The sequence below is a fragment of the Fusarium solani genome (assembly GCF_023522795.1).
Source record: "Fusarium solani strain SB1 chromosome Unknown bctg00000000, whole genome shotgun sequence".
Taxonomy (NCBI): Eukaryota; Fungi; Ascomycota; class Sordariomycetes; order Hypocreales; family Nectriaceae; genus Fusarium; species Fusarium solani.
In genome coordinates, this window is record NW_027072157.1 from 4287799 (window position 1) to 4314863 (window position 27065).

The 27065-nt window shown below is 53.0% G+C and overlaps 11 protein-coding genes across 11 annotated transcripts; 7 read left to right on the forward strand and 4 right to left on the reverse strand.

Annotated features, from left to right (window-relative positions):
* Nucleotides 1–1622: 1622 nt before the first annotated feature.
* On the reverse strand, nt 1623–4584 carry MRS44_001355 (uncharacterized protein; the record flags this gene model as incomplete). Its single annotated transcript, XM_046272523.2, has 3 exons — nt 1623–3556; nt 3610–4188; nt 4458–4584. The coding sequence occupies 3 exons, from the start codon at nt 4582–4584 to the stop codon at nt 1623–1625; spliced, it is 2640 nt and encodes an 879-aa protein (XP_046138380.2).
* A 106-nt stretch (nt 4585–4690) lies between these two features.
* MRS44_001356 (uncharacterized protein) lies at nt 4691–5111 on the forward strand (the record flags this gene model as incomplete). Its single annotated transcript, XM_065623663.1, has 2 exons — nt 4691–4924; nt 5067–5111. The coding sequence occupies 2 exons, from the start codon at nt 4691–4693 to the stop codon at nt 5109–5111; spliced, it is 279 nt and encodes a 92-aa protein (XP_065480100.1).
* Nucleotides 5112–5550: 439 nt separating this feature from the next.
* On the reverse strand, nt 5551–6770 carry MRS44_001357 (uncharacterized protein; the record flags this gene model as incomplete). The annotated part of the gene is made up of 5 exons (XM_046280651.1): nt 5551–5673; nt 5766–5914; nt 5965–6059; nt 6119–6311; nt 6371–6770. 5 exons carry the CDS (start codon nt 6768–6770, stop codon nt 5551–5553), a joined length of 960 nt encoding a protein of 319 aa, XP_046138379.1.
* Nucleotides 6771–7447: 677 nt separating this feature from the next.
* MRS44_001358 (uncharacterized protein) lies at nt 7448–8128 on the reverse strand (the record flags this gene model as incomplete). The annotated part of the gene is made up of 3 exons (XM_065623664.1): nt 7448–7884; nt 7936–7998; nt 8050–8128. 3 exons carry the CDS (start codon nt 8126–8128, stop codon nt 7448–7450), a joined length of 579 nt encoding a protein of 192 aa, XP_065480101.1.
* A 3022-nt stretch (nt 8129–11150) lies between these two features.
* Nucleotides 11151–12703, forward strand: MRS44_001359 (uncharacterized protein; the record flags this gene model as incomplete). The annotated part of the gene is made up of 2 exons (XM_046270505.1): nt 11151–11615; nt 11687–12703. The coding sequence occupies 2 exons, from the start codon at nt 11151–11153 to the stop codon at nt 12701–12703; spliced, it is 1482 nt and encodes a 493-aa protein (XP_046138377.1).
* Nucleotides 12704–14719: 2016 nt separating this feature from the next.
* On the forward strand, nt 14720–16357 carry MRS44_001360 (uncharacterized protein; the record flags this gene model as incomplete). Its single annotated transcript, XM_046274925.2, has 1 exon — nt 14720–16357. The coding sequence occupies one exon, from the start codon at nt 14720–14722 to the stop codon at nt 16355–16357; it is 1638 nt and encodes a 545-aa protein (XP_046138376.1).
* Nucleotides 16358–17760: 1403 nt separating this feature from the next.
* MRS44_001361 (uncharacterized protein) lies at nt 17761–20049 on the forward strand (the record flags this gene model as incomplete). Its single annotated transcript, XM_046267388.2, has 2 exons — nt 17761–18209; nt 18261–20049. 2 exons carry the CDS (start codon nt 17761–17763, stop codon nt 20047–20049), a joined length of 2238 nt encoding a protein of 745 aa, XP_046138375.2.
* A 2575-nt stretch (nt 20050–22624) lies between these two features.
* MRS44_001362 (uncharacterized protein) lies at nt 22625–22998 on the forward strand (the record flags this gene model as incomplete). The annotated part of the gene is made up of 2 exons (XM_046283825.2): nt 22625–22741; nt 22789–22998. The coding sequence occupies 2 exons, from the start codon at nt 22625–22627 to the stop codon at nt 22996–22998; spliced, it is 327 nt and encodes a 108-aa protein (XP_046138374.1).
* A 1041-nt stretch (nt 22999–24039) lies between these two features.
* Nucleotides 24040–24402, forward strand: MRS44_001363 (uncharacterized protein; the record flags this gene model as incomplete). Its single annotated transcript, XM_046267387.2, has 1 exon — nt 24040–24402. One exon carries the CDS (start codon nt 24040–24042, stop codon nt 24400–24402), a length of 363 nt encoding a protein of 120 aa, XP_046138373.1.
* Nucleotides 24403–25285: 883 nt separating this feature from the next.
* On the forward strand, nt 25286–25975 carry MRS44_001364 (uncharacterized protein; the record flags this gene model as incomplete). The annotated part of the gene is made up of 1 exon (XM_046267386.2): nt 25286–25975. One exon carries the CDS (start codon nt 25286–25288, stop codon nt 25973–25975), a length of 690 nt encoding a protein of 229 aa, XP_046138372.1.
* Nucleotides 25976–26232: 257 nt separating this feature from the next.
* MRS44_001365 (uncharacterized protein) lies at nt 26233–26797 on the reverse strand (the record flags this gene model as incomplete). The annotated part of the gene is made up of 2 exons (XM_046267385.2): nt 26233–26658; nt 26720–26797. The coding sequence occupies 2 exons, from the start codon at nt 26795–26797 to the stop codon at nt 26233–26235; spliced, it is 504 nt and encodes a 167-aa protein (XP_046138371.1).
* Between the last annotated feature and the right edge of the window lie 268 nt (nt 26798–27065).

The following is a 27065-nucleotide window of genomic DNA, read 5'->3' on the forward strand; positions in this document are numbered from 1 at the left end:
AAAGCTTAAAGGCTGTGGGGGGTGGAAAGCGGTTAGCTACTGCGCACAGAGGGGCTGGAGTGGGAAAAAAGAAAAGAGTCATGCGCACAGTGACTTTTGACAAGTGATCAAATGAGCGACAATTGAAGCGAGTGACGATGGTTCGAAGGCGTGAACGAAGGTGGTTGAGAAGAGAAGGAAAGGAAGGTTTGAGTCCGGCCTGCTGGATGGAATGTTGAAATGATGGTTCTTGCCGTCAGCGAAACCTTGGGTTCCTTCCCTCCCAGGACCCGAGGCCTTGTCCTTCCCAAGGGAAAGGAGCCCCGACCACCGGCCGGGGTTTGTTTTGGTGGGTCCGTTGGCCGGGGAGGCTTGCAAGCGGGAAGCACGGGCCAGCAGAGCCTGACGTTTCTCGCCTGGCGGCTTGCCCGCCCTCCGGTCAGCTTCAACTCTCGACCAGTGGCCTGAGAGCAGGCCCTTGCCCTTGGCGCTGGAATCCCGGCTTTTAGCGCTCCCGTTAGTGGCTGTCACCTCGAATCACTTCCGGCAAGGACGGTGGTGAAAGATTGCCTCGCCTTGGGAATTGGTAGAGAGTCTTCGTGTTGGTGATCATGATAAGGGGCCCTGGATGGCCATCGACAGGGGAAGCTCCTTTGACAGCTGAGGTATTCCTGGGTTTCAGGGCTCAGCTTCGAGGTTCAGCCTGCATCCTCTCAGCAGCGCCTTTCACATATCTCCTCGCCGTTGTCGAATCAACAGCCACACTACCTATGCAGCATCTCATCATCGTGCCGCGGTTGGCGGAGCCCGCTCATCATCATCATCAACAACAACAAAGACACAACCAACCCACTTCATCCCACCCAGTCCAAAAGCCTCGTTCGTCGCACCAAGTCAATCAAAGAAGCAAATCTTGCCCGAGGCCTCGACGCCAGAGTCGTCCTTTCCTCGAATAGAAAGGCTGTCTATTATCCGCCAATCCATGCCTTGTCGCCAACCTTTGACCCTGGCACATTGCGAAATGAGGTCTATCCCACCGCCCGTCGGTTCGTTATCACCATACCTGGCATCTCAGCCATTTTGCGCCTCTCGCTATTGTACCTATTAAACGTGATTGTCTCGCTCCTCATCCAAGGGTCCCGGCGCGGTGGCTGTTGGTGGCAGACCAGCCGATCCCACCAAAACCCCGGCTCTTGAACCAGCCGATCAGTCCCAATCCCAATCCCAATCCCCTTTTTTTCTCAAGGCTTCGACAATTAGCTCCAGGCCGCGTCCCATTGTCAACTGTCAGCTGTCTCATCTGCCGCGTACGCTTTCTTATCCGTGTCTGAGGACCCTGTCTGTGTCCATGCCCACTCTGCCGGTGTTGGCCATGGTTGAACGAAACATTTCCGGTTCACTTCTTATACTTCAGTCGCATATCCTCATGCTCATGCTAATGGCTCGTGCTTCCATAAACCCAGAATGGTCTTTTATTCTGACTATACCCCGTTGTATATGTTCTGTTAATCCCCAGCATGTCCATCTTCAGGAGCTCCTCCACCCTCCCTATTCTGTGTAACTTCAGCCAGTCAACATCCGCCCCATAAGTATGGTTAATATCCAACAGCACAAGCCCAGTTTTACCCGTCAATCCAACTCCATCATACTACAAGACCCTCTTCCGAAGCTTCATCTCGTTCAAGCCGCTCGAGTCCTGTCCCAACTGCGCCGTAGACGCGCAGGGGTACCGCAATTTCAAAACTCTCACATATCAGATTCTCCACGGCCACAAGTACTGTGCCACCCTTCTCATCTTGAGAGATCTGTTCCAACAGTGGGTGAGGTGCCAGTCGCTCAACGCTGTCGGGGGAATCATTCCCCTGCGATGGCACCACAAATTCGATGCGAATCTTCCAATCCAGACTCACTCCGCTCGTCACAAACTCCGGAGTAGCGGTTATCGGAATTGTCGGGTTAAATGTGACGCGTCGTGAGTACATTGTTGCCTCAGATGATGATGAGTGTACCTTTCGTGTCACTCGGTGAATGCTCGACTCGGATCGTATCGCCAAAGACGCGTCTACCTTCTCTGAGGTCTCGAGCGTAGTGTGTACCGCATAGCATGGGATATCGGCATCTGTAAAATCAATCGCCATAGTAACAACTTCTCCCAGTCGGTATGCCGGCCTTGTAAGCATAACCACACCAACTCGTTGTCCGTTGCGGGCGATCTCAAATCGGTTGGGGCTCTGCTGCCCCCCGGACGTCATGTTGCTTCTCATAATCGCCAAATGAATTGCCTCTTGGGCAGTGCCCGCATCCTCAAAGGCTGAGGGTCGTCTCGAGTTTCCTCCGCCTGTTGGTGAGAGAAGGATGCTACCGCTTTCATCTCGGGGCCTGTGCACCAGGTCGTCCACGTAGAGGAGGAAGTCGTTCAACGAAGATTGCCGTCCTTGCACTCCGTTCGTCTTTGCTCCTTTGCCGGTGCTCGATGGGCTCTTAACCTGAGCTTGGTCTCGGAGCAAGATGTAGGGATTCATGAGATCGTGCCCCAAGATCTCACCGTGGCTGTTCACACTTCCAAGGACTCGGAAAGGAACCTCGACGGATTTGACCTGTTGTTCCTTGGATCCTCCGGCCCTCTGAGTTCCGATAACCAGGCTGTAAGAAATCTTGACAGACTTTCCTCGGTGGGTTGGAGGAAGTCCCTTGGGTAATCGGAACGAATACTCAAATACCCGGCTTTCTCCGGGTGCCAGTTGCAAATCGACAAAAAGAATAGACTGTGGTGTCGTAAGGAGAGGTACTGATTTCGAGTTGGCCACACCACGCATCTCCTTGATGGTGCTGAGCTCTCCGCCACCCAAAAAGTCGCCCAGTGAGCTGCTAAGTCGGCTCCATCCGAAACCTCCCAAGAGGCCACTATCGCGTTTGGACTCGAGGCCAACAACGCCTCCTCCTTGACCAACAATGGCCTTCTTCTTGACCTGGTCAAAGGGGCTGAGGCTGACCAACGATCCATCTAGTGTGAACGAGCCTTGTAATTGGGCGTATCCCATCATCAACGACTCTGGCGCTCTTGACTGCGGAGATGGCATACCGAGACTTCTTCGAAGAGGCCGCGCGTGTCCCCGTACTGGCTGCTGTGTCACGTATTCCGATACGAGGGTTTCTGACGAGTTGTTGCTGACGGAGTAAAATTCTCCACTGCTTCTTGGTGTTCCTCCCAAGACGCCGCTGCTTGCCAGAATTCGGGCAGCGGGAGCAGGCTGTTCATTGATCGTCGGAACGCCATCTTTAGAGCGCAAAGCCAGACCATTGAACTCGGCTGCACCATTTCTAGGGCTAAGCATGCTCTCGTTTGTTGATCTTGATAGGCTTGGTGGTGCCTCCGCGGTTGGCGACGGCGCTGCAGGGAAGTGGAATTCTGGTACTGGATTCGGTGATGGTCTCGGAGAGGCCCTAGGTGATCTTCGGCCGATAAGAGCTGGTGTATTAGGGGCTGTGGGTGGTCTAGACATTCGGCCAAATCGATCAGGTGGGGGATATGAAGCATGGAATAAAGGTGAGCTAGAGAAACGAGGAGAGAATGATGCTAGCAGTCCAAAGGTTAGCCGATGGCCATATGCTCGAGTATACGCTGCCTACCAGAATGAGGCCCGGGCGATGGTTGATTCTGAGCCCGAGGGATAATCTGTAAACTAGAGGCACGGCCGTGGCCGCGATGAGGCCGTTGAGGTCGCGTCGGTACTTCATTTCGTTGGAGATGGTCCTCGACAGTACTTGTTGATCCAATCGAGACAATGGAGACGGAGCGCTTGTGGGAGTGTCCCGGCTGGCGATCGGTTGTGCTCGCGGACGACGGCCATTGTACTGAGCCCGACCGACTATGAGTCTGCGACGACGGCACACTCAAAGATAAAGCAGAGCGACGATGGCCTCTGCCCGAGGATGCCGACGGCGGCGGGGTCAAGCCATGGTTGGACTTGGGCCTCCCATGCAAAGGAGAGGCCAGTCGACTCCGTTCCGACTGCGGCGGCAGCTGCTTGGGCTGACCCGGACCTGGCGCGACATTCTTAAAGGTGATGGTACATTTGACTTCCTCGCCGGCGAAGACAGTCTGGTCGTGCCAGCGGATGAAGACGCGGATGTTGCTCGGTCCGTCTGGCGCCATTGCAAGAGAGGAGAGGACAGCCCGCTCAGCGATGAGCGCGTAGTTGGAGACGGCTATGCGGAGGCAGGTGCAGCATTTCCGCACGAGGGCATTGTCGGGATCGAGGCGACAGCGCGGGAGACGCGAGATGATCGATTAGATGGATGCGATAGCAGGAGCTGCTGAGGAGTCGAGCGAGATGCAACGTCATGAGGGTTTCGGTGAAAGGAGACGGAGGAGGTTCAAGCTGGGCGGGCTTGGCAGGGAGCCCCGGAGCTACTCGCACCAATCGCTGCAGGTACATGCGTGGAGCGCAACCCCTGCCCGAGCCAAAGGTACGTACATGTGGTCGCAAGCGGGCGGCCCGACTTGAACATGTAGACTCTCAGGGTCATGAGAGTTTCCCACTGCATCGAGATCAAATTGTTGTTGCCATCATGCGCCAATTGAAGTTTCCGTAAATCTGTCATGTCAGAGTAAGAATTTAGAAAAAATCCTGATTTTTAAAATGTGCCTTCATCCATCATCCTCAAATATTCCCTGCTCATAACGTCCTCATCTAACCTAGACACAACCATGTTCAGGGCATTCAGACACACCCGCCTCGTCCTCGCATCATGTAGACCACGAGCAAGATGCTGCGCAGCACGTTGCGGTGCTATCAACACCAGAATACCACGTCGGACTTTAAAGCGCCGCTCTCGCCTTGCCGGCAATGCGAAAGCTGAGGATATTGTCAAGCAGGTTCGTGAGGCACTGATGGAGTTCGAAAAGGAGAAATGGGATGCGATGCCATGGTACAAGAAGTATGTAAGCAAGACTAGATGTTGGCCTACTATCGGTTTTTGCGTTAGTGAAAGCTGGCAATGGAACGTGGTTGCTGGCCAACAAACCCAACCAGCCTTATATTAGCCATCAGATGCGATACAAGCAATACTAACGACGCCCATAGAGTACTCGAATGGCTCAAATAGCCTACACATCTACGCTGAACTGATTTTCTCCCCATCCCATCTCCCATTACTTACTCCCACGGGCTTTGGTGTCAGTTGCAACTAGGTAGGTAGTCAAGTATTACCTCGATCGTTTCATTGACCTGGAATAACATGAGAGGCTATCAGGGGGAGATACCGACAACATTTCTTTGCAGGGAAAGAACAGAACCTCGACCACGTTCAGACTACTACAGTAAACGCCACTCGACCAAAAAAAAAAAGATTAACTTGTTGGTTCTGAAGTTCGCAGTACAAAGCGAGATGCTTTCAACGTGTTCATCATAGTGGTTGACTACTGATACGCCGTCAATTCCCTTTCCTCAAAACGCCATGTGTTTGCCACAAAGTGATTCTGACTGCCCTTGTCAGACATTTAATCCGTATTCCATACGCCATTGCCAAATCACACAGATGAAAAGACCCAAAACCTCATGTTTTGCCTCAATCGTCCTCGGTGAGATCAATGGCCTCTGTCCCATCATCCAGCTTGACCACCTTGAGAGGCCGGACCACTGATGGCACAGATTCAGCCTCCCTCTTGACGTGTCCGGACTCATTCTTGACCTGACGCCTAAGTTAGTAACATGATACGAATACACTGCGTCGGGTCGAATCTTGTGGCAAGGGAGCAGCTCGCGGCGTGGGCAGTGACTTACTTGAAGGTCACGCAGTCTTTCCCCAGCTAGACGCCGGATTTCGTCTTCGGAGAGGTTCGAGAGGTTAGCATCAGCTGGAGACGATGTGGCTAGAGGCTGTGTTTCTGCTGATGGAGACCGTGGGATAATCATTTCCCGCTGAAGCGCTTCTGTATCACAGATCAGTCACCCCTCTCGCCAGGCAAGGTCACTAGCATACCACGGGATCGATAGTGGAAGAAGATCGTTCCGAGCACATTCTGATTGTGAAGTATAGTGCATTCTGAAACGGGCGATGCGGTGCTGACTGCTAGGCTGCAAATCGATCTCTTAGCGGTGAATCAAGCGATATCGTCTGGGGTATCAGAACATACGACCCCTGATGGCTCAGTTCTCTGCCCTTCAATGCCTTTTCCGGGAGTTCTCGCTCTTGGCTTTGGATGCCGGGCACTTGAATCCGAGGGACTCGCTGACCAGTCTTTGCGGCCACCACAGCCGCCTTGATAACCCCTAGACCTTTAGCACGCTCCATTTCGCTGGTCATGTCTTCACCGGATCCGGTCTCGGCTGGTATCCCGTATTAGCTCATGGATTATTACCCCGTATAAATATAGAGGGCATCATACTTGTGGTGATGGAAGAAAAGACGAACTTCTTGAAACAAGGCTGCCCACCCTCTTCCTCCGGGCGACAATATGCATCCGCGACGACTGCGGTGCGAGATGATTGTCCAAGAAGAGTGTCGTCTTGCACGACAATGCCTGACAGGTAAATGCCGTCAATGTAGACGAAAAGGGAGACTGAATTGTTGAATCGTGGAAAATGGAAAGCAGAATCCACCGTCAATTCGATCCTGAACTCTGCACCGGTCTTTGCCTCGATGTAACAGTGGGTAACAGGACCAGAAAGCTCTGGACCGGTACCAATGATGGGTGTCTGATCGCTTGGGACTTCATATTCTGTGGCAATCTCTCCGGCGACGCTGACATTCACTGATACATGGGGTACTCCAGGGAGGACGGCCATGGCGAGGAGTTCGGATCGAGCGCGCGTGCACGAGGGCGGCGTGCGATGCGGTTGATTGAAAAATGATTGTTGGGGATTGAAAATGGAAGTGCACGGGAACTTGAAAGTAAACTCGAGGCAACATCCCGCATGATTCACTGCCTGAGCATATTTGTGCTGCACTGACTTTAGGTCGGCAGTGCCTCATCACTGGCAGCTCAACAGCCATTCGCAGATATTGCCTGTAACGTCATTGGCTGAAAAGGCATACTCGCAAATTAAACGGTTGAATAGAAAATAATTAAAGGTCAACCGAAATAATTTTCTACCTTTGGCTGGAAGACCGCTGCCAGTATCCGAGAGAAAGAGTAGTGCCTACCTGGGTGAGTTGGGTGCGTGTCGCTTGATAGCCTCCCGACGGCTGGCGTCAAACAACCTAGGTGCTTCAAGCTCTTTGAATGCTTGCTGGGCTTCACTAAAAGCCTGACAGGTTCTGTTTGCCCTTGGCAATGTCGGACCATTTTCAGGGGTCCAACTCGGGCATCTTAGAGAGAATACTCGACGGGTCTGTAGGAGTCATGGAGCATGGACGGCCAGAGATACCATAGGAGACAAACAAGTCAGTAATTTGACCCCTCAGAGAGGAAACCTCACAGATCTGAATCTCTCTCGCAGATCTAAATCTCTACGAGCAAGATTCAGAGTAGTAGCAGTTTCTCGGCGGCAGCCGCGTCAGAAACCGCGCAGAGTCTGAGCTCGACAGCATGGGGTCCGATGGCCTGAGAGTCTGGGGAGGATGAAAGAAAGTCTGGGGAGCGAGTCTGGGGCGAGATTCCGGGGATGGCCGTGCCCTGGGTTAAGGGCTGAGGGTCTGGGGTGAGAATCTGGGGGATAAGGGGGCCATCGTAAGTTCCGAAGATTGCCGTCACAGTTCGGAGGTCAAGCAGCCAGACATCAGTCCATTTCGAGAGGCATTTTGACCAGGAGGGAAAGCAGGGGCCACTAAGCCACGGATGGGCCGGTGCGGACGAGCGATGGACACGGGGCGTCGAGTGGTCAGTCCATGTGGCAGCCGCAACGAGCCAGCCAACGTGTCGTGTCGGTCGTCTGTCGTGACGCTCGTCGCAACGGAAGTCTGGGGTCAGATCTGCCTATCTGGACCCGGTACGTGCGTGCCTATCCTCACGCCCACGTTGGTTGGTCCCTGACCCGACGGCCAGTCCCTTGATGCCGGGGATGAGGAGAAAGACTGCGGCCCCCGGATGTGGGGTTATGCAATCGAGGCGTGCGCAGAACGTACGGATGAGAGTGATCTGGCGGGGTAGAAGCATGGAGTCGCGGACCCGTAGATGCTGCTGCTGCTGGAGATGGATGGGCATGGAGGGCATGGCATGGCATGGCATGTATGTTTAAGGGTTAGCTCTCAGTCAGATTGGGGCTGAAAAAGGACTGTATGTAGGTCTCCAATCTCAACAAATTGCGGCTCTACAACAACTTCCATATCACCGTTCAGCCACTGACTTGATGCGGAGCAGGCGGAAGTGATGATGTGTTTTGTGTTTGCGGCTCTCGAAGAAGGGGGATCCCGTGTTGTTGGAGATGTCCCAGCCGTTGGTGTTGATGGAAACGAGATGGATCCTGGGGAGGAGCCGCTAAGCCTCGACTCATTGACCAAGGACGATGAAATCCGGAGGGAGCATGGACCAGATTGAGCCTCGATAGATGTGGGAGGCAGTCGTTGATTGACTGAATGTTGATGTGTAGTGGTGGTAGAAGCGCTGGGGAGCGGGGGGAGGCAGGCAGGTACGTATCGAGTGGAGCCCGCCCCCGCCGTCCCCGGCGAGACGGAGACGGAGACGCAGCGGAGCCGCAATCGCCCACAGCAAGTCTGCGGGTCCGCGAACAAGCTTCACTCACACTCACACTCGTTCTGTGAGAAGAGACCTTGTCGGCCTAGAGGAAGCTGGGCGGAAAGTCACGGGGCCTGCAGAAACCGTCCCAGACTAGACTAGACAGGATTGGGAGCGCTTTCACGGACAAGGGAGGGCTAGGATGAACGGCTCTTTGTTCTTGAACCCCAGGAATTGGAGACTGGTCGAATCTAGCCAGTCATGGCATGGCAAAAGGCGCTTGGCTTGTCGCTCATCATCAGACCCCTTCCAATTTTTTTCTCTGGTGGTGCGGGGTTAATGCTCGCTCCCCTTTACGCCGAGGGAGAAGAGAGGAGCCCCCATTCCGTCCCCCAGCAACCAGAGAGACAGAGATCTTTTTTTTTGTTGAACCGCTCCCTTTTTCAGCGAGTGGAGGATTACTATGTAGTGGGGCGCTCTAGAAGGAGACGGAAAAAATGTCTTGTTCGGGTCAGGAACACGCGAAGAGGACCACAGTTTACGGTGCATCTCGGTGCGTGTGGTTGTAGAATGACGGTCTGTTCACTCACTAACAACCAAGCGATGGACGGACTGGTTTGGAAACACGACGTCAAGGTGGGGTGGACGGCGCTAGAAGGAAAGGACCACGGCAGAGCGCAACTTTCAGACCTCGATCAACAACACATGCCACGCTCGTCGGTCGGTACATAGGGAGGTAGGTTAATTGCTCGTCTTACACGCGGGCGGCGGTTGCGGCTTGCTCCAAGGGAAGGGGGCGTGCAACAACGCGGTTCCGTACTGTAGAAGATGGGGGGCACACGAGGCACAAGATAGAATCGTCTACGCTGGAGGGTTCAAGCTGCGGCCATTTTAGGCAATGGTCGGCTGATCTGCCCCAGGTTACAGGAGTCAAAGCGGTGCGTAGCCATGCGGGAGCCATGCGGGATGGGGAAAGATGGGCTGGGCTGGGCTTGGGGAGATGAGGGATATGGATGGAAGGAACATGCAGACACCGTACGTCTTGCTCTACTCGCCTCCAGTCCGAGCAGAATGCTGCGGTTGCAGTGCGGCTCAGGACAGGGTCAGACGAGTTGATGGCGATAGTATCCATCTCATTAGCTGTCATCAACACATATGCTTGCCAGGTTCATACGGGATGTTTGGATGTCCGGAAATCTGGACATTGATGTGCGGATTCAATGCCCCAACATGGCTTCGTTTCAACTGCGGCGCCTGGTCGACAGACATCCATGTAGGTACCTAGGTTGGATCGGCTCCGGGGCTCTGCATGCACTGATTTGTCAGGGTCGGGCACATCACAATTCAGGGCGCAGGGCAACGGGAGAGAGGAATCTACAGTACTGTAGTAGACACAGGCACTCCACCAGATCCTCTCACTTCTGACACATGGTTTGATCTGAGCTTTGACATGACACGCACACACCCGCTGTCGACCTTCTTCTCCTCTGTCCGAGTCGAGTCGAGGGCGGTATTGCTCGGGGCGGGTCCCCATCTTCCTCCGTCTCCTGGCCCCGGCTTGATTGGCCACCGGTTGCGGGGAAGCTTGATGGCCCTCGGTGGCGGCTGGCCTGGTCCTGTCCAGGGCCGGCTCTTGTGATTCGCGGAGCCGTTCCTTGCTGTCATCCACTTTGGCGGGGGGAGGGAGATGAAGAAGCAGTGATTTCCAAGACAGGCAGACAGGCAGAATATCCAGAGCCTTCAATGCAACAGAGGGCGGCATGTGTTGGGCAACCAAAGGCGTGAATGGCATGGAACAAGTCATCAGCCTGCACTGGCCGAGTTTGAGTTTACCATGGCTGGCATACACACCCACGACATGGTACCCTTGCTCACCTAAAGCGCATCTGCGGCTCATGTCTGAGATACTGGGAAGCTGGGGTTCCGGTGGAGGTTCCGGCGGAGGGGAGATACAGCACAAGGAGAAAAAACAGAATGCCCTTGAGCCGCTCTTGGTGTGCTACCGTTCACTAAACCACCTGTACCGACTCGGAGGCGCAACGTAATTCTCCTCTTACTGTATCCCGACTACTACAGCAACCAGCTGTGCAACCCGCAGCTCGCAGCCCACCACCGCCACTACTGTACTCCGCAAAGGTCCTCCGGCCGCTCCATCATAGCTAACCTACGGGGGCGAACGGGTACCGCTCTCAACGCCGCCGCCCGCCGCAAAGAGGCCGGTACTCCGTACCCCGTAGCTAACCCCTGTCACGCCGAGGAACCTCGAGAGAGGCGAGGCTGTTGCGGGGAAAGGTTGGCGTCACTCTGTGGCCAAAATCTTGCACCCCCTCTCTTTTGCGGATGCCACACTACACCCGCACCCCTCCCCCATTCCAAACTCCCATCGAGCACCGAAAACCCCGCGTCGAGCTCAAAGATAAATACTCCCGTCCTCGTCGTCGATAATTCTGTTTTCTTCATTCCAGATCATCCTCTCTCATCCTCTCCTACAAATACCTCGACTCCTCCCAAGATACCCAATACCTCTTCCTCTTTATACACATCAGTCACAATGGCTCCTCTCACCACCGAGCTCTCCACCCCCATCACTGGTACCTACCAGCAGCCCATCGGCCTCTTCATCGACGGCAAGTGGGTTGAGGGTGTCGACAAGAAGAAGTTCGAGGTCATCAACCCCTCCACCGAGGAGACCATCACCTCCATCTGCGAGGGTACCGAGAAGGATATCGACCTGGCCGTCGCCGCTGCCCGCAAGGCTTTCGAGGGCGAGTGGAAGAAGACCACTCCCCAGCAGCGAGGCAACCTCCTCCTCAAGCTCGCCGACCTCGCCGAGAAGAACCTCGACCTCCTCGCTGCCGTCGAGTCCCTCGACAACGGCAAGTCCATCACCAACGCCCGCGGTGATGTCGGTGCCGTCGTCGGCTGCCTCCGCTACTATGGTGGCTGGGCCGACAAGATCGAGGGCAAGACCATCGACATCGCCCCCGACATGTTCCACTACACCCGCTCTGAGCCCGTGAGTTCTTCCCCAAACCTTCCCCAGGTTTCAGCCTCATCCATGTGCCGGCACTAACAAGCTCCCCACAGATTGGTGTCTGCGGTCAGATCATCCCCTGGAACTTCCCTCTTCTCATGCTGGCATGGAAGATCGGCCCTGCCCTGGCCACCGGTAACACCATTGTCATGAAGACTGCTGAGCAGACTCCTCTCTCCGCCCTTGTTTTCACCCAGTTCGTCGAGCAGGCTGGTTTCCCTGCTGGTGTCTTCAACCTCGTCTCCGGCTACGGCAAGACCGCTGGTGCCGCCCTCTCCGCCCACATGGACGTTGACAAGATCGCCTTCACTGGCTCCACTGTCATCGGCCGAACCATCATGAAGGCTGCTGCCTCTTCCAACCTCAAGAAGGTCACCCTCGAGCTTGGTGGCAAGTCCCCCAACATCGTCTTTGACGACGCCGACATCGATGAGGCCATCAACTGGGTCAACTTCGGTATCTACTACAACCACGGACAGTGCTGCTGCGCCGGTACCCGTATCTACGTCCAGGAGGCCATCTACGACAAGTTCCTTGCCGCCTTCAAGAAGCGAGCTGAGGAGAACAAGGTCGGCGACCCCTTCAACGAGGAGACCTTCCAGGGCCCTCAGGTTTCTCAGCTCCAGTACGACCGTATCATGAGCTACATCCAGTCCGGTAAGGACGAGGGTGCTACCGTCCTCACCGGTGGTGAGCGCCTCGGCGACAAGGGTTACTTCATCAAGCCCACCATCTTCTCCGATGTCCGCCCCGACATGAAGATCATGCAGGAGGAGATCTTCGGCCCCGTCTGCGCCATCTCCAAGTTCAAGGATGAGGAGGAGGTCATCAACCTGGCCCACGACACCGCCTACGGCCTGGCTGCCGCCGTCCACACCAAGAACATCAACACCGCCATCCGCGTGTCCAACAGCCTCAAGGCCGGCACCGTCTGGGTCAACTGCTACAACATGCTTCACCATCAGCTCCCCTTCGGTGGTTACAAGGAGTCTGGTATTGGTCGCGAGCTTGGCGAGGCTGCTCTGGCCAACTACACCCAGAACAAGTCTGTCGGCATCAAGCTGTACTAAGTTACGAAAACAAAGCGAAATGGGCACTTTGGGAGGATACCGGAGCGGCGTTGTGACTGCATGATCAATATGTATATGATTCCACATTAGTTTTGCGAATTGACCAAGAAATGTCAAAGAATTCATTCAATCTGTTCATCTGGTGATGTTTCTTTTTGGTGTTGTTGTAGAACTGCCTAATTGGGCAATAGACCCACATAATCTCAACGGCTACCCGACCAGAGAAGGCGGCAACAGCACCGCCTTGGTCAAGGAAAAATCGAGACACCAGGACAAAGGCATGAGCTTATCCTCCTCTAAAGGTAGCAAAGAATATATGATATGAGTGACTAAATAGTAGATGAAATGTACCTAAAAGTCATAATAATGCTTTAGAGGAACGAGTCAGCCTTTATTACTGTTCTGGTGTTTTGTTTACTTCTTGACCCGCGTGAGTACCAACTTCTATAAAGAATGCAAGTAGGGCTGGATTTTCAGAGAGAGAGAAGGAAGGGGCAGCTGCATTCAGGCAACCGTGAACGAAATCCTCAATGCTGAGATCGAAGGACTGTGAACAATGTTGGGGGATTCTTCGCCCGTGAACTACCGAGACCTTACGGCCCCCTCGGTGTAATTAAGACCGAGATCCAACGCACGCATCACTTGCGCCAGACCCACAGCCGACGTACTTGTGCGAGAATGGCGGGAAACAAAGCTGTCCATACCGCTAGATAAAACGGTAGAGATACGGGTAAAGAAGGTATATCGCTCAGGGGAGGGGTGCCTTGATCCAGACAGCTAGAGGAGCATTAGGTCAACGCTTGCATCGCCCATTGGCGGCTAATTCCATGCCTTCACTCAACCATCCAGCTCCGTCACAATATCCTGGTCGTCTAAAGGATCAATATGCTATAGGGACCATCTACCATGGAAAAGTGCATATGACAGCTTGGAAAAGGGAGATAGAATGCAACTGTTTGGCTCAAGCCAGGTACTGTTGTACCACCCTCTCCGGGGACTCCCCCTGTGCTGCACAATCCCAAACAAGGAACCCCCCACGGGTCTCATGGATAAATGCAGTATGGCTGCTTGTGACCCATACTAGGGGGTGTAGACAGTGTGGCTGTCATGGTCAAACCAACGTGAAACTATTGGTGTATTTTGTCTCCGGAGTCAAGTTTCCCGCTGATGGGGCTCAACGCGAACAACCATACACGACTGCCCCCACTGGAGCTTGACGATGCCCTGATTACCTGACGAAACTGTGTCTCGGACGAGAAGCTAGCTCAAAACTTATGTTCCCCCGAAAACTACCGACGGATTGTTGAATTTACGGAAAAGTTGCCGTATATCTGATGCGCTGGAACAAACTACCTGAACGAAGCATTCTGAGCAGCCGGCTGACACTCGTCACAAGACAGACAACGGCTTCTCTGACGGAATTTGAGGCGCAAACTAGACCAGCATCCTTCCATTATCCTCGAGTTGGGCCAAATTCACCACCACCAGGGGTAGCTGGTACAAATAGCTTGCTATGGATGAGAAGCGAGCGAGGTGGTTGTCATGGATCAGTTGGTAGGTACCTATAATCTCAGCGGGTGAGCCAGTGACCTAAGAAAAGAAATGGCGTAGGGGCCTCTCACCAATGTTCCAGTGTCTCGCCAATACTCTACCTTTTCAATCCGCAAACCACAGCTCGAAGGGCTTATGATTATAGATCTAAGCTCATATATAAAGAATTTAGAGTGTATTTTGCTTATTTTATGTTTTTATTCATTTATTTTGGCCTAAGTTACGTCTCTGTGGCCCGATGAAGCTCTCATTGCCATCAGTGAGGTCGGGCTGCTGATCGGTACGTACCTTTGACATGAATCTTATCGATAAGGAATCAGAGTGGGTCGGTCTTGCGGCTCAAGCCTGGAGCTTGACGCGAGCTAACTTGAAACTTCGACCTTCACGACCTTCACCACGCGACCTCGGCTTTCTATCCTCACATTAGGCGATCGACCTTGAAATTGACGGGGCTACGTATTCGAGATGTCGGCGATTTATAATCTCGAGCCGCAGCCCACTGCGTCAGTCATCATCCACACGAATCGCGGAGAGCTGTCTGTCGAGCTGTTCGCGAAGCAGACTCCGTTAACATGTCGCAACTTCCTGCAATTGGCCCTCGACGGCTACTACGATAATACCATCTTCCATCGCTTGGTCCCTGGATTCATCTTGCAAGGTGGCGATCCGACAGGTACAGGCAACGGCGGAGAATCGATATACGATGGAGGCGCATTCAGTGGCGACCTGGATCCGTGGCCCATGGACCAGCGTCAGGGAAAGAATGCAGGGCCAACGGGAATCAACTTCAAGGACGAGTTCCATTCACGTCTCAAGTTTAATCGCCGAGGTCTGCTGGGTTCTGCGAACGAATCGCGCCCCGATACGAATGGCAGCCAGTTCTTCTTCACCCTCGACAAGGCGGATGAACTCAACGGCAAGAACACCCTTTTCGGTCGGATCGCTGGCGATACCATCTACAACTTGGCGAAAATGGGCGAGGCAGAGGTGGACGAGGCGACAGAGCGACCAGTCTACCCTGTGAAAATCGAGAGGATAGAGATCTTGGTGAACCCTTTCGACGATATGAAGAAACGATCCCGGGTTGCCGTTCAAGCGCCAAGCAAGACAACTACGGCAAAGGACAAAAAGAAGAAGCGGAAGGGAGGAAAGCAGCTTCTCAGCTTTGGGGACGAGGAGGGCGACGAAGATATGCCAGTGCTGAAGAAGAAAAAGTTTGATACGAGAATTGTGATGGAAGCCGATCGTGACGAGGAACCACCCAAGGAGAAACCCGTGAAACAAAAGGCGAAAAAGGAGGAAGCACCAAAGAAGAAGTTGCCAGTGAAAGAGGATGAAGATGAAGAGGACAGGAGGGAACCAGAACCACACAAGAAAACAGAACGAAAGCCCAGCCCACCTGCGCGCCAGCGCGAGGAGTACAAATCCCCCGAGCCCGAACCGCCCAAGAAGACTGCTCTGGAGCGGGCCAACGAGGAAATGGCAGCGCTGAAGGCATCAATGAGACGGAACATTCACACCGAGGCGCCTGTGCAAGAAAAGAAGAAGACTGCGCTGGAGTCCATGATCCCTGAGACATCTATCAGGGGCCGCAAGCGAAGGCCCGGTGCCAACAATGCATCAGTAACTGAGGATGCAAAGACACTTCGCATGCTGAAGGCCTTTCAGTCTAGGCTGGACAAGGCGCCCCCGCAAAAGGACAATGAGCCCTCAGCGCCCGTTGTCAAGGAAGAAGAGAGAGGTACTCAAGCTGCAGATGATGAAGCTGAGTTATGCGATTTGCACTTTATTGCAAACTGTCAGAGCTGCACCTCATGGGACAAGCAGGAGAAGGAGGAAAGCGATGACGAGGGCTGGATGTCGCACTCTTTGAGCTTCGCGGCAGATAAACTGGGCAAGGATCTCAGCAACCGCAAGAAGGCTGAGGAGGAGCTGGTGGTGATTGATCCACGCGAGAAAGCACGAAATCTCAAGGAAGAGAAGCGGGCAGGGCGTGATGCAAGACAGGGGAAGACGGGGAGAGCATGGGATCAAGCACGAGACGCTGCAAGGAACGCCAAGATGGCTCAGGCAGCATCTCTGGCGGGGAGAGGTGCAAAGTAGATGGCATTGCTTGGAGTTGAGCTACGAATCAGGTTTCGTTGTTATGTACAGATAATAATGGAGGAGAAGGAGAGCTACAAGGTCGGAGGTTGTCAAAGGACGCAATAGGAAAGGCCACGATACCCCAGCGCAACCACGGTCCACGGTCATGGTTCATTATGCCCCTGCTTAACTTGACCGGCCATGACGCCAACGCCAGTTCGTTGAAGAGAAGTGGCATTATGTCGCGTCTCCACACTGACGATGTCATGTGTCGATCACACAATCGCGATGAAATTTTCATTGTTTGTCGAGAGAAAAAAAATTGAGATGGAGCTACATGAATGGATATGCAGGCAAAGATCAGATGAACCATATTAAAGACATTAAAAAGACGAATAACCAAGAATTAAAAAGGGATTAGCAGGACATAGACCTTAAAGTGAGATCCTGTTTGTACCTTGATATTAGTACCGAGACAAATCACGTGAAAAATGACAGGCTCAAGTCTTTCGCGAACAGCCCTGATTGGTCGGCAGAGATTTGACAATTGAAGCCGCCCGCCCCAAACGCTCCGAGGGACCCATATCGCGACCGCCAACTCCATCATCATCATTATCTTGCCCACCTCTTTCAACGGCGCGACTCATCGCTTTGATCTCTGGTTTGTGCATCGCCCTTTATCTTGCACTCCAGAATGGGTATGTCGCGGCAGCACATGATCCATCCTTGATTTGAACGAACCAAGGCTACCAAGAGCGAACCACACGAAGCGCCTCCCGTCTTGTCCAAGTTTCGCCCGACGCGCTCCGCGAACCAAGCTTGCTTTGAGGCATCCCAACACGCCCACTAGATATTCTAGAGAAAAGACGACTCGCAGCACCCTTTGGCTTCTTTTTCGACCGCTGTTTTCCCTGCGATCGCCTCGCGAGGCTGTGCCTTTCTCCTCCATCAATTCTGCTTCTTCCAGGCAAACCTTTTTGAAGCCAACCTAGCTGCGATAAAACAGTCCTCCAACACTCTCGTACGACTACTTGAGATCCCGCGCGCACTGCGTAACCTTCCTCGAAAACCCGACGCGACCGTTCAAGGACCCTCTTATCAGCGCTTATCACCAACGACTCTGCGCGCCAGAGACGCAAATCGTTGAACCACCCGAACACATCTTTCCGTCTTCCGACCACATCCAGGAGACGATTCGCAAAACTTTCGCCGTTCAGAAAAACGAGGCTGTGAGGCATACTCGTTGAAAAGGCAACCAACAGCAGCCTTGAAATCTCACCCGCAGAGATCAGGCATCGGGAACACGTCCAGGCTCCCAAAACCGCATCCGGCCACGTTCAGGAAGCGTGAACTTCCCAAACCCAAGATTCATGTCGGCACCCAACCCTAGAAAACGAGCGGCTCCTGGTGCATCGCCCATGATGCCTCTCCCGCAGCAGATGCAGCAACAATACAACGCGGGGAATGCAGCCAACGACCAGATACTACGATGGAATGGCTTGGGCGATACTTCGGGATTCGTGAACGGGGTGGATGGGCTGATGGATGGAAATGGCCAAGTGGGCAACTTTGGACTGGTTCCGGCGCAGCCGCAGTTTCCTCAGCCCGTGCCGACACCTTCAAACTCACTTGCTCGACGGCAGATGAATCGTGCGCTGATCCCAACCAATTCCCGAGCAAATTTTGATGGTTCTGTCGATACGTGGGGAAACTTTGTTGGAGACGAGAATGCCCTGTTGCAACAGAATTCTGGCGAGAACATAACTGAGCAGGACAACATTGAGTTGCTGGAGGAGATGGCACAAAAAGCCAAGAGGGAGGCACAAGCAAAACGCAAACAAATCCCGCCGTTTGTGCAGAAGCTGAGCAGGTAAGATACCCATGATTGCTTGATGTGCTTTCACAAGCTGACCATGACAAGCTTTCTTGAAGAGCGGAAGAACGAGGACTTGATTCGGTGGTCGGAAAAGGGAGATTCCTTCATCGTGCTTGACGAAGACGAGTTTGCCAAGACATTGATCCCCGAACTGTTCAAGCACAACAACTATGCGTCGTTCGTCCGCCAACTCAATATGTACGGCTTCCACAAGCGTGTCGGGCTCTCGGACAACTCGATGCGGGCCAGTGAACGCAAGAACAAGAGTCCTAGCGAGTACTCTAACCCCTACTTCCGGCGAGGCCATCCCAACCTTCTGTGGCTCATCAACAAGCCCAAGAGTGGAAGCAAAGCAAAGAAGGGAGCTAAGAACGCTGAGGGCGAAAATGACAGTGAGGAGGAGGTTGGGAACGAGGAGACGCTCGGTCAAGGGCTGGGCTCTTCCAACCCACAGGCGGCACGATCCTTGCCAGCTGGGGCCGAATCGCAGCCCTTACCGAAGAAGGAGATGTCATTGATACGAGACGAGCTGGCCAAGGTGCGCGAGCAACAGAAGTTGATTCTCGGTGCCATCAACCGGCTGCAACGGAATAATAACGACCTGTACAACCAGGCCGTCATGTTCCAGACCCAGCATGACCGTCACCAGAACTCGATCAACGCCATTCTCAACTTTCTGGCCAATGTCTTCAGGAAAACATTGGAGGACCAGGGCAACTCTCAGAACGTGAGCGACATCATATCCAGCATGATCACCAACCAGGGCCAGCAGCCTGCACAGCATGGAAGCGTGGTTGATCTGGGAGATTTTATTCAACAAATGGATCCGACAGCGTACAGCACGCCTCATAAGAAGGCCCGTGGGCTGCTTCCTCCAATCCCCAACCAGAACGGCCGGTCGCAGTCAGCAAGATCATCATCAACTCCAACCTCGAACTATCAGCCCGTTGGTATTAGCCATCACAATCCAGAGATGGGCCACGTCACTGAACTAGTTGAGGGCTCACCAACGGACACAGCTTCGCCCAGCCTTCGACAGGAGCTCGAGACAAACCCCCATGAGCAGATGATGAAGATCATCAATGATCACAATGCAACCAACACGCACGGCCTGGATCTTCCAGAGGCGGCTAAGCTTGTTGCAAATGCACCCAACACTCTAAGCAACGACCAGCGAAGCAAGCTAGTCAACTTCATGGCTGGTCAATCTTCGTCTGCACCCTCTGCCAAGTCCACCCCTGCCCCAACTCCTGTGTCTGCGACCTCATCTGTTCCTCACATACCTTCTTCCAACCCCCCGCCGATGACGATGCCAGCCATGCCCCCGTCGGCCTCGGTCTCACCTCCCGCCGTCGAAGCTCATCCTCCTCCGTCACTGTCCCCCATCATGCAACCGCCCATGGCGCCGCCTTCTCTGAACGAAATCAATACGAACCAGATCGACCTAGAGCAACTGCAACGCCTGCAAAGTGAACAAGACGCCAAGATCAGCGAGCTGGGCAACCTGCTCGGCCCGCTAAGCCCATCCGGACACATCCCTGGCCTCGGCGAGGGCGAGTCATACTTTGACCCCCCGCCGGTGGACCTCGATCAGTACTTTGACAGCAACGCTTTTCTCAACGACGGCCATTTCGGCGGCGACGGCAATGATTTCAACTTTACACTTGACACGGACCCAACTCACCAGAACACATCGCTACACCCTGGACACGCCATTCCCCACGGTGGAAATACCAACACTCCTAGCCCAGCAGGGACTGAAGAGATTCCTCGGGATGACTTGGGGTTAGACGGTAATCCTGATCGAGTGTCCAAGCGGCAAAGAGTTGGCTAGCAGCCATACTTTGGAAATATGTTTGGTTGAGGGGATGTGACATGTCGAGACTACAACTCGGTCATGTCTCGGTGTGGTTAAGTGGTGGTTCTTTTTGATGCGCGCTTGTATTATTCGATTTTCATACCCCTACACTCGATGCATGTGCGCGGAAATGATGACGAACTTGAGGACTTTTTCTTGGCAGTTTTATCTCCAGGCAACGGGCGAGAAATGGATGGGTCAGCTTTTGGAAGCATATCGGGAGAGCGAGTCGGTTATTATTTCTGCGGAAACGAAAAAGAAGAGTTGCGAATACAAGCAATAGAATTCGGGCAGCGGGATAGCATAGTATTGCTCCAAGGTACACAGATATTCAACACACCAACTTCACTATTCTCAATGTGAAGTACCAACTTGGCGGTGATATCCTGTGCCCCCTGAGCGAGACTCCTCTCAATCCTTACGTGCTTGTTTATGTAATGTTAATAAAAGATGAAAGAATTTCACTAGATTCCACTATGAATCTCTCCCCGTGATTCTGTGCTTTAGGCGAGACTCCTCTTGATCTTTACCTCTTATTCATACGATATTAATAAAGGATATGAGGATTTCACTATGAAGCTCTTCCTATGACAAGACTGCATGCCACTCGACACACAAGCGGCTTCCCCTGAAGATATCACCGTCACGAAGAAGTGTCTGTCCGCCACGGTGACAAGAGCCTTCCTTCATGCCCTCGACACTGTGGTGACACGGACATGCTCGCCCCAGGACAATAGAAACAGATTGCCGTCCTCACTCCGGGTGTGAAGAGGGATGTTAACGCTCTATTCTTTACCAACAAGCACCAGATCTACGTAGGCATCACCAGACGAGATACCAATACCATCCCCGTGTTCCGTTATTCCCTCCAGTTACATACCTTTAGAGATAAAAGCGAGGTTGGCTCGGCTGGAGACAACATCTTTTAACCGTTCATCCAGTTCTCCAGCGGCAAGGATCGTGATAGCAGCCGCATACCTAACGCAAACAGTGCAGGATAACTAAGAATCACCAGCATCAGTACATTTGTGGCGAGTTGCGAGTTTCCCGGTTATTCCTTTGTTAACCAAAACCGGCCACCTTGGATCTCACAAACATGTTCGCTTCTCCTTCAATTTGTCGTCTGTTCCAGGGCTAGTCAGATCCGCCAGTCTCGCCTGTACATGGGCCTCAAAGGTGTTTGATGGTTGCATGTTCACATTCAACAAACGGGTGGTCTGAGCCCATCCAAAGAGGCCTTGCGGGCAACTCCAGGAAGCTTCTCCTTGGAAATCCCTCTTCTGTGGTTGTTATTCTGATAACTCTACGTCAAACTGCTTGACTGACTGGTTTGCTTACCAAAATCGTCAGTCATGGAAGTGCCGCTCCTTGTCGATCCATGAATACGCTCATCACAAAGTGTTCTCATCCCCCACTGTCTTCTTTCGTCACTAATGGAAAATGCGCCCCATTGCTAGTCGGCGGTCGTGGCTCCATCGATCGAGGAACCAGTCAGGCCCAAGAAGGAGAGAATGGCGAAGTCGAGCTGATCAAAGCCAACATCTTCCGCGACCTTCTCAAGTACTTCCGAGACAACAACCGCGTCATCGTGGTGCAAAACGGCCAAAACAGCGATTCTATCAATGGCGATTGGACTCACTCGGGCCATCAAGGCTTCCTTGGAGCGAGTGTTGGGGGGATGGGGGTGATATCATGACAGACATGGCCAAACACAAGTGTGCCAAAGGAGACTGTCGGTCGCGTTGACGGCAAAAACTGGGCAGACAAGGCCAATCATAAGATGAAGAAAATTGTCAAATACAAACGGGCTTCGCCAGATGTCCGTGGTTTGCAATGTGGTGTCCTCTCCTCAGCTTGGTTGCCCCTGTCCGGGCTTCACGTTTGGTAACCGTTTGCTCTCCTCTGCATACCTGCACATGACTTCTCCGCTCCCTTGCTGCCATTTTACTACTCATCATGCGCAATCAAGAGAGCGGTCATGAGAGCACAATGAGAACCCTGGTGACTAAACGGGTATATAAAGCTGCTCCGTCGCACGTCGTTTCAAACAGAGGGTCAGAGGATATTCTATAGAAATTATACATGAGCTCAATAGAGACTCTATAAAAGTTATATGTGAACTTTTCAAAGGAGATTATAAAATTATATACATTTTTATATAAATTCTTACTTGAATCTTGATGAGGATTTGAAGAACGCAAGGCAGGTACGTTGTGAGAACGCCGTTGAGTTCCTGCCTGCCTCACCATCCAACCCACAGCTCGCCACCTGCAACGCACTGCCCATTATCCCAACAAAAACACCAACACTCCTCTCACACTTCAATAGTCAACCCTCGCCTGCTCCTCACTTCCTCCATCTGCGCAGCACGTCCACTCGCCTCACTTGCGTAACGTCAGCTAACTAATGTAGGATGTCTTGATCTGTTCTTGCAAATGGTCGCACCCCCGGCCCTGTGCCTTGTATTACCCAGGCGCCTCGGCTGTTCTGGGTGGACAGAAGGTGTTTGAAGGTTTTTGCGAGAATCTTCATACAGGAGGTATTCTGGGGCATGGAAGATTGCGACACAATCCGACGTCTTGAGATCAATGCTCGATTCATCAAGCTCGACAAGGACAAGTCAACCAAGGACCACACGCATTTCCTCGTCGTCAACATGAACGATCAGGTAAGCCTCCCAAACCGTGATAGAAGACCCTCCGCTAACCAGTGCAGATGTCCAAATTTGCGAACACTCTCCCTCGTGTGACCAAAGAGGGCTCGACTGTGAAGCGGAACTTTTCCCTTTCCCCTCTCAGCATCACTGCTGCGACTCCGTCCGGCTTCGTCTTTCTGGCTGGGACTACCCCAAGGCCTCCTCTCCTTCAACACAAACCTCCACCCACACCCTGCGCAGTATTACATCCGCATCCGAATTCTTCCTAGCAGTATGTGACACATATGTCCACGGTTTTCGTTGGCAGTGACTAACAAGATTGGTTCTGCAGATGGCGTCAAAGCCAAGCGTTCACGCCAGAGGCCCTGCGCCCTCTACTACCCCGAGGTCTCGGCGGTCCTTGGAGGACAGAAAGTAGGCTTTGCCGATACTCAACACGGAGTTTGTTGTCTCGAACACCACATTCAGTCAAGCCCATGTGGGTATCAGCATCTATCTCCCTCGGATTGACCAAGATCGTGCGGCGACATCATTCTACCTAGCCCAAGATGGTCGTCCAGCTCACCACCACGTCATCTCTATCAAGTCTATGCATGGGTGAGATGTCTTTCTCAAAACCAGCATTGGCCCTGGGCAAGATGCATTGGAGGGGGTGACGCAAGTCATCGATGCATATATCAACGCAAGCGCCAAAATTCAAGGTTTCCGATCGCTCGGTGATATTCTCTCGCGCGCGAACGAAGCAAGACCAATGCCTTCGAGGACGGGACATGCTTGGTCTGACTTGAGCTTCAAATGCACGACTGCCGTGTTGTTGTCCTTGGCGGAAGATCCGGAACCATGGAGGGTCACGTAGTCTTCGTCAGTCAGCTCATGAGCCTGAACGTCAAACGCCCCAGGCAAAAACTTGAGGAGATGACATGGGCTTGACTGATGCCCGGGGCCAATGCTGGTTTTGAGAAAGACATCTCACCTCTCTCTGGCCCCATCTACCCCTATGGCTCCAAGTAAGTGCACTTGACTTGATAACCCACACACTTCTAACAACATCTCGTAGGCACATTTGGAACCTGGAATACCTTACTTCAGGGATACCCTTCGCGAAAATCTGCGCTCAACGCAGTACCCCGCTCTCTGCCAGTCTGACATCTCAACGATGCCCAAACATCCCTCACGCAATCCGCTTTGCAGGAGATTTTTTGGGTAGTCGAGGACTGCGATGAGATTCGATCTCTCGAGGCGAAGGAGGGCGCGGGTGTGAAGGTCTTTTTTGGCCTCCCGCCACCACCTATTCCACAGCCCAGCCCACTATGGCACAGGCATCCTTCCTTGAGCAGGAGAACGACCACACTCCAGTTTCAAGTAACCGCTTCGAAGATCCCACAGCAGCTCAAACTTCAAATGGCTTTGTTGTTCCTAGCGGCTTATTGGACAATCGAGACGACACTCAGACGACCACTGTCGGTCGCAATGCTCGGGTTGCCTGGACTGCGCTCCAAAACCGCCTTGTCGATGACGCTACCCGTCGCTTTCAGTTGGCTTGCCCCGACAAGAAGGTAGTCCGGGTCTTGCCATGGTCAGTGGAGATGAAGAACTTGCGGCGTGTGGAAGACACCGTTCCCCAGCGAACCGATGTCTCAATCGTGCCTGACGCCTCTCTAGCTAGTCACTAAATGGTTGGACACGTCGATGCCATCCGCATGTCGGCATACAGAGAGAAGTCCCCCTCCGCAGTGTTCAATTCCTTCTCTGAGTTCGCGCGATCCATGGTGCAGGAGAACCCCACGGAATGGGAGGCTGTCGAAAGAGCTTGGAACGAGAAGTAAGTTATCGGCCAGACTCTCCGTCCTGTCGCCATGGCTGGGGACGAGAACCAGCCAATTCGACCTGCCCCCCCCCCCCCCCGGCACTCGCTCCAACGGTCAAGCCCAGGAAGGAGAGTCTTAGCAAATCCTTGCTAATGTTCATTATTACTTCGAGATAGTAGTAGTCTTAGAAGAGGTAAAAGCAGTCTAAAGTTGATTAAAGACATTGCAGAGTTTCTTTAATCGTACTCTAATCTTTATGCTAGGACATAGGTAATCCATTATCTATTCCCTCGTCTTTATGTCAAGGGATAGATACTTCCCTCTATCCTTTGACTCTACCTATGTTGAAATGCACAGTTCCTTCTCAGACTTGTCTTCATGTTAAGACATGGATCCAGTGTCATTACCTCCCTTTGTTGGAACCTACAAAGGAGCCAATACTCACTCTTTGATTTCGCGAGCGGAACACTTCTTGGATTGGTACTTCATGCACAGAATAAAGCCATTGTTCTTAATGTGGTGAACACAATATTCATGGTACATGTACATAAAAGCATGGGTTCCGCTGCCAAAATGTTTCTCACCATCATCACTCACGATCTATTGACATCCTTGATTCTATTACTTTAACATCACCTAGCAAAGCTCGGTGAGATGGATAGAAGAACTCAATCGCTGTGCAGTAGTCAAACAATCCCCCCATACCAAGCTCAGATTCCCAGGCCTTCTCCATTCGTCTTCAGACACCATGTCTTCAACCTGCAAGCTGAAGCTTTACATGCCCATTGACAGCCCTGACAACCGTCAGCTCGTCGAGCTCAACATCCAGTCTCTCGACAAGTGGCAGCAGAACATCGCGCAGCATTGTCCCTTTGTGTCACCTTGGTCTAGCTCAAACTCTACAGAGTGCTCCGACTGTAAGGATGGACCTGGAGATGCTGGTGCGGAGGCAGGAAAGCGGCGAGTTCCCGAGCGTTCCTTGCTCTGCAGCGCACACGACGGTCACCCAGACGACGATGAATCTGCACGCAGAGACATCGCCGATATGGAGGAGATGAGGGAGCAACGACTCGTGCGTACTCATCCCCTTGCTGATGGTGCCAAGGCCTCGGAGCTTTCTGCCTATCGTCTCAAGGGGTGGCAACTACTCCACAGGATCATCACTGACGGCCTGACCAGCGTCGACTCTTCCCGGGTTCTTCCTTGCAGTCCTAATCAGCGAGTTTATATTCTCTCCGTCGACGAGACAGAGAGGGGAAAGCTGGTCGTACACCAGGTAGTGAATATCGATGCATGCCCCAGGAACATTCTGATGAAGCACCTGGACCAGATCGAGAAGCGAGGATGGCGCGATATTATCTGGGTGGGAAACAAGGGCGAGGGTCTCCAATATATGATGAACAAGAAAGAGTGTGTTGAGACGATGGTGTGGGGTTGATTCGAGAGATGAGGCTTTCGGCGAGGAAAGGGGGTACCATATTAGATTGAGAATGCACTCCTTTTCCCCTTCAAGTGTCCCGCGTGGTAGATTTGTGAACATGTATTCAAAATTCCGTGCTGTTTGATGTGATTGTGCCCGCAGCTTATAGCTTGGCCATGTCGGCGAGCCTCAGCGGCGCAAATGAGACCTGACAATGTCGACAGGTCAAGTGGGTGATGTGACGATGAAACCAGCATGATATGGTGCTATTTGGCTCATCCAGCGATCGGGTTGGCGTGGATCGTCACTTTTTCAATCCGGATGGGTTCCTTGGGTCTGTTCTTCCGATCAACCTCGACAGCCTCCATCTTGGCCAAGGTCGCCAGGCCCTCGTCTCCAATGACGCGTCCAAAGATGGTGTTGAGGCCGTCCAGATGCGGTGCCTTATCAAAGGTGATGAAGAACTGCGAGCCGTTCGTGCCGGGTCCCTTGTTGGCCATGGACACGACACCTCGCGCGCCGTGTCGCAGGGCCGGTCGAATCTCGTCCTCGAACGCGCCTCCCCAGATGCTGCGTCCGCCCTTGGGGTTCTCTGGGGGATTCGGTGTCGCGGGAGCTCCGGTCTGGGTCATGAACTTGGGGATAAGGCGGTGAAAGGGTGATTGATCGTAGTAGCCCGATGCGCAGAGGGCAAGGAAGTTCTGGCGGAGGTTGGTGGTTAGCCAAGGGTCCGACTAGTCTCGACGCAAATGGATGGCTTACCTCGGCCGTCTTGGGCACGCTTTCGCAGTAGACTTCAATCTTGATGTCGCCTAGCGACGTATGGAGAGTAACTGACATTGTGCCTGTCTGAGGTGGTGCGGCGATGTTGTTGTGGAGGTTAGAGAGACGGTTGGTGCAGTTGCGAAGAAAGATGAGAAGGAAACTACACAAGTTGAATGCCCCACTATCACCAACACCCAGGCACCCAGGCGACTTCGACCCATCACAAACAAGCACATCAATACCAGCAAACGCGCTCGATGAAATTTTCCACCGTTTTCTACTATTGCTGTTTGTCTCCTCCTCCTCCTTCTCTACCCCGCTCTTCTCGTCTTGCTCTTTTCTC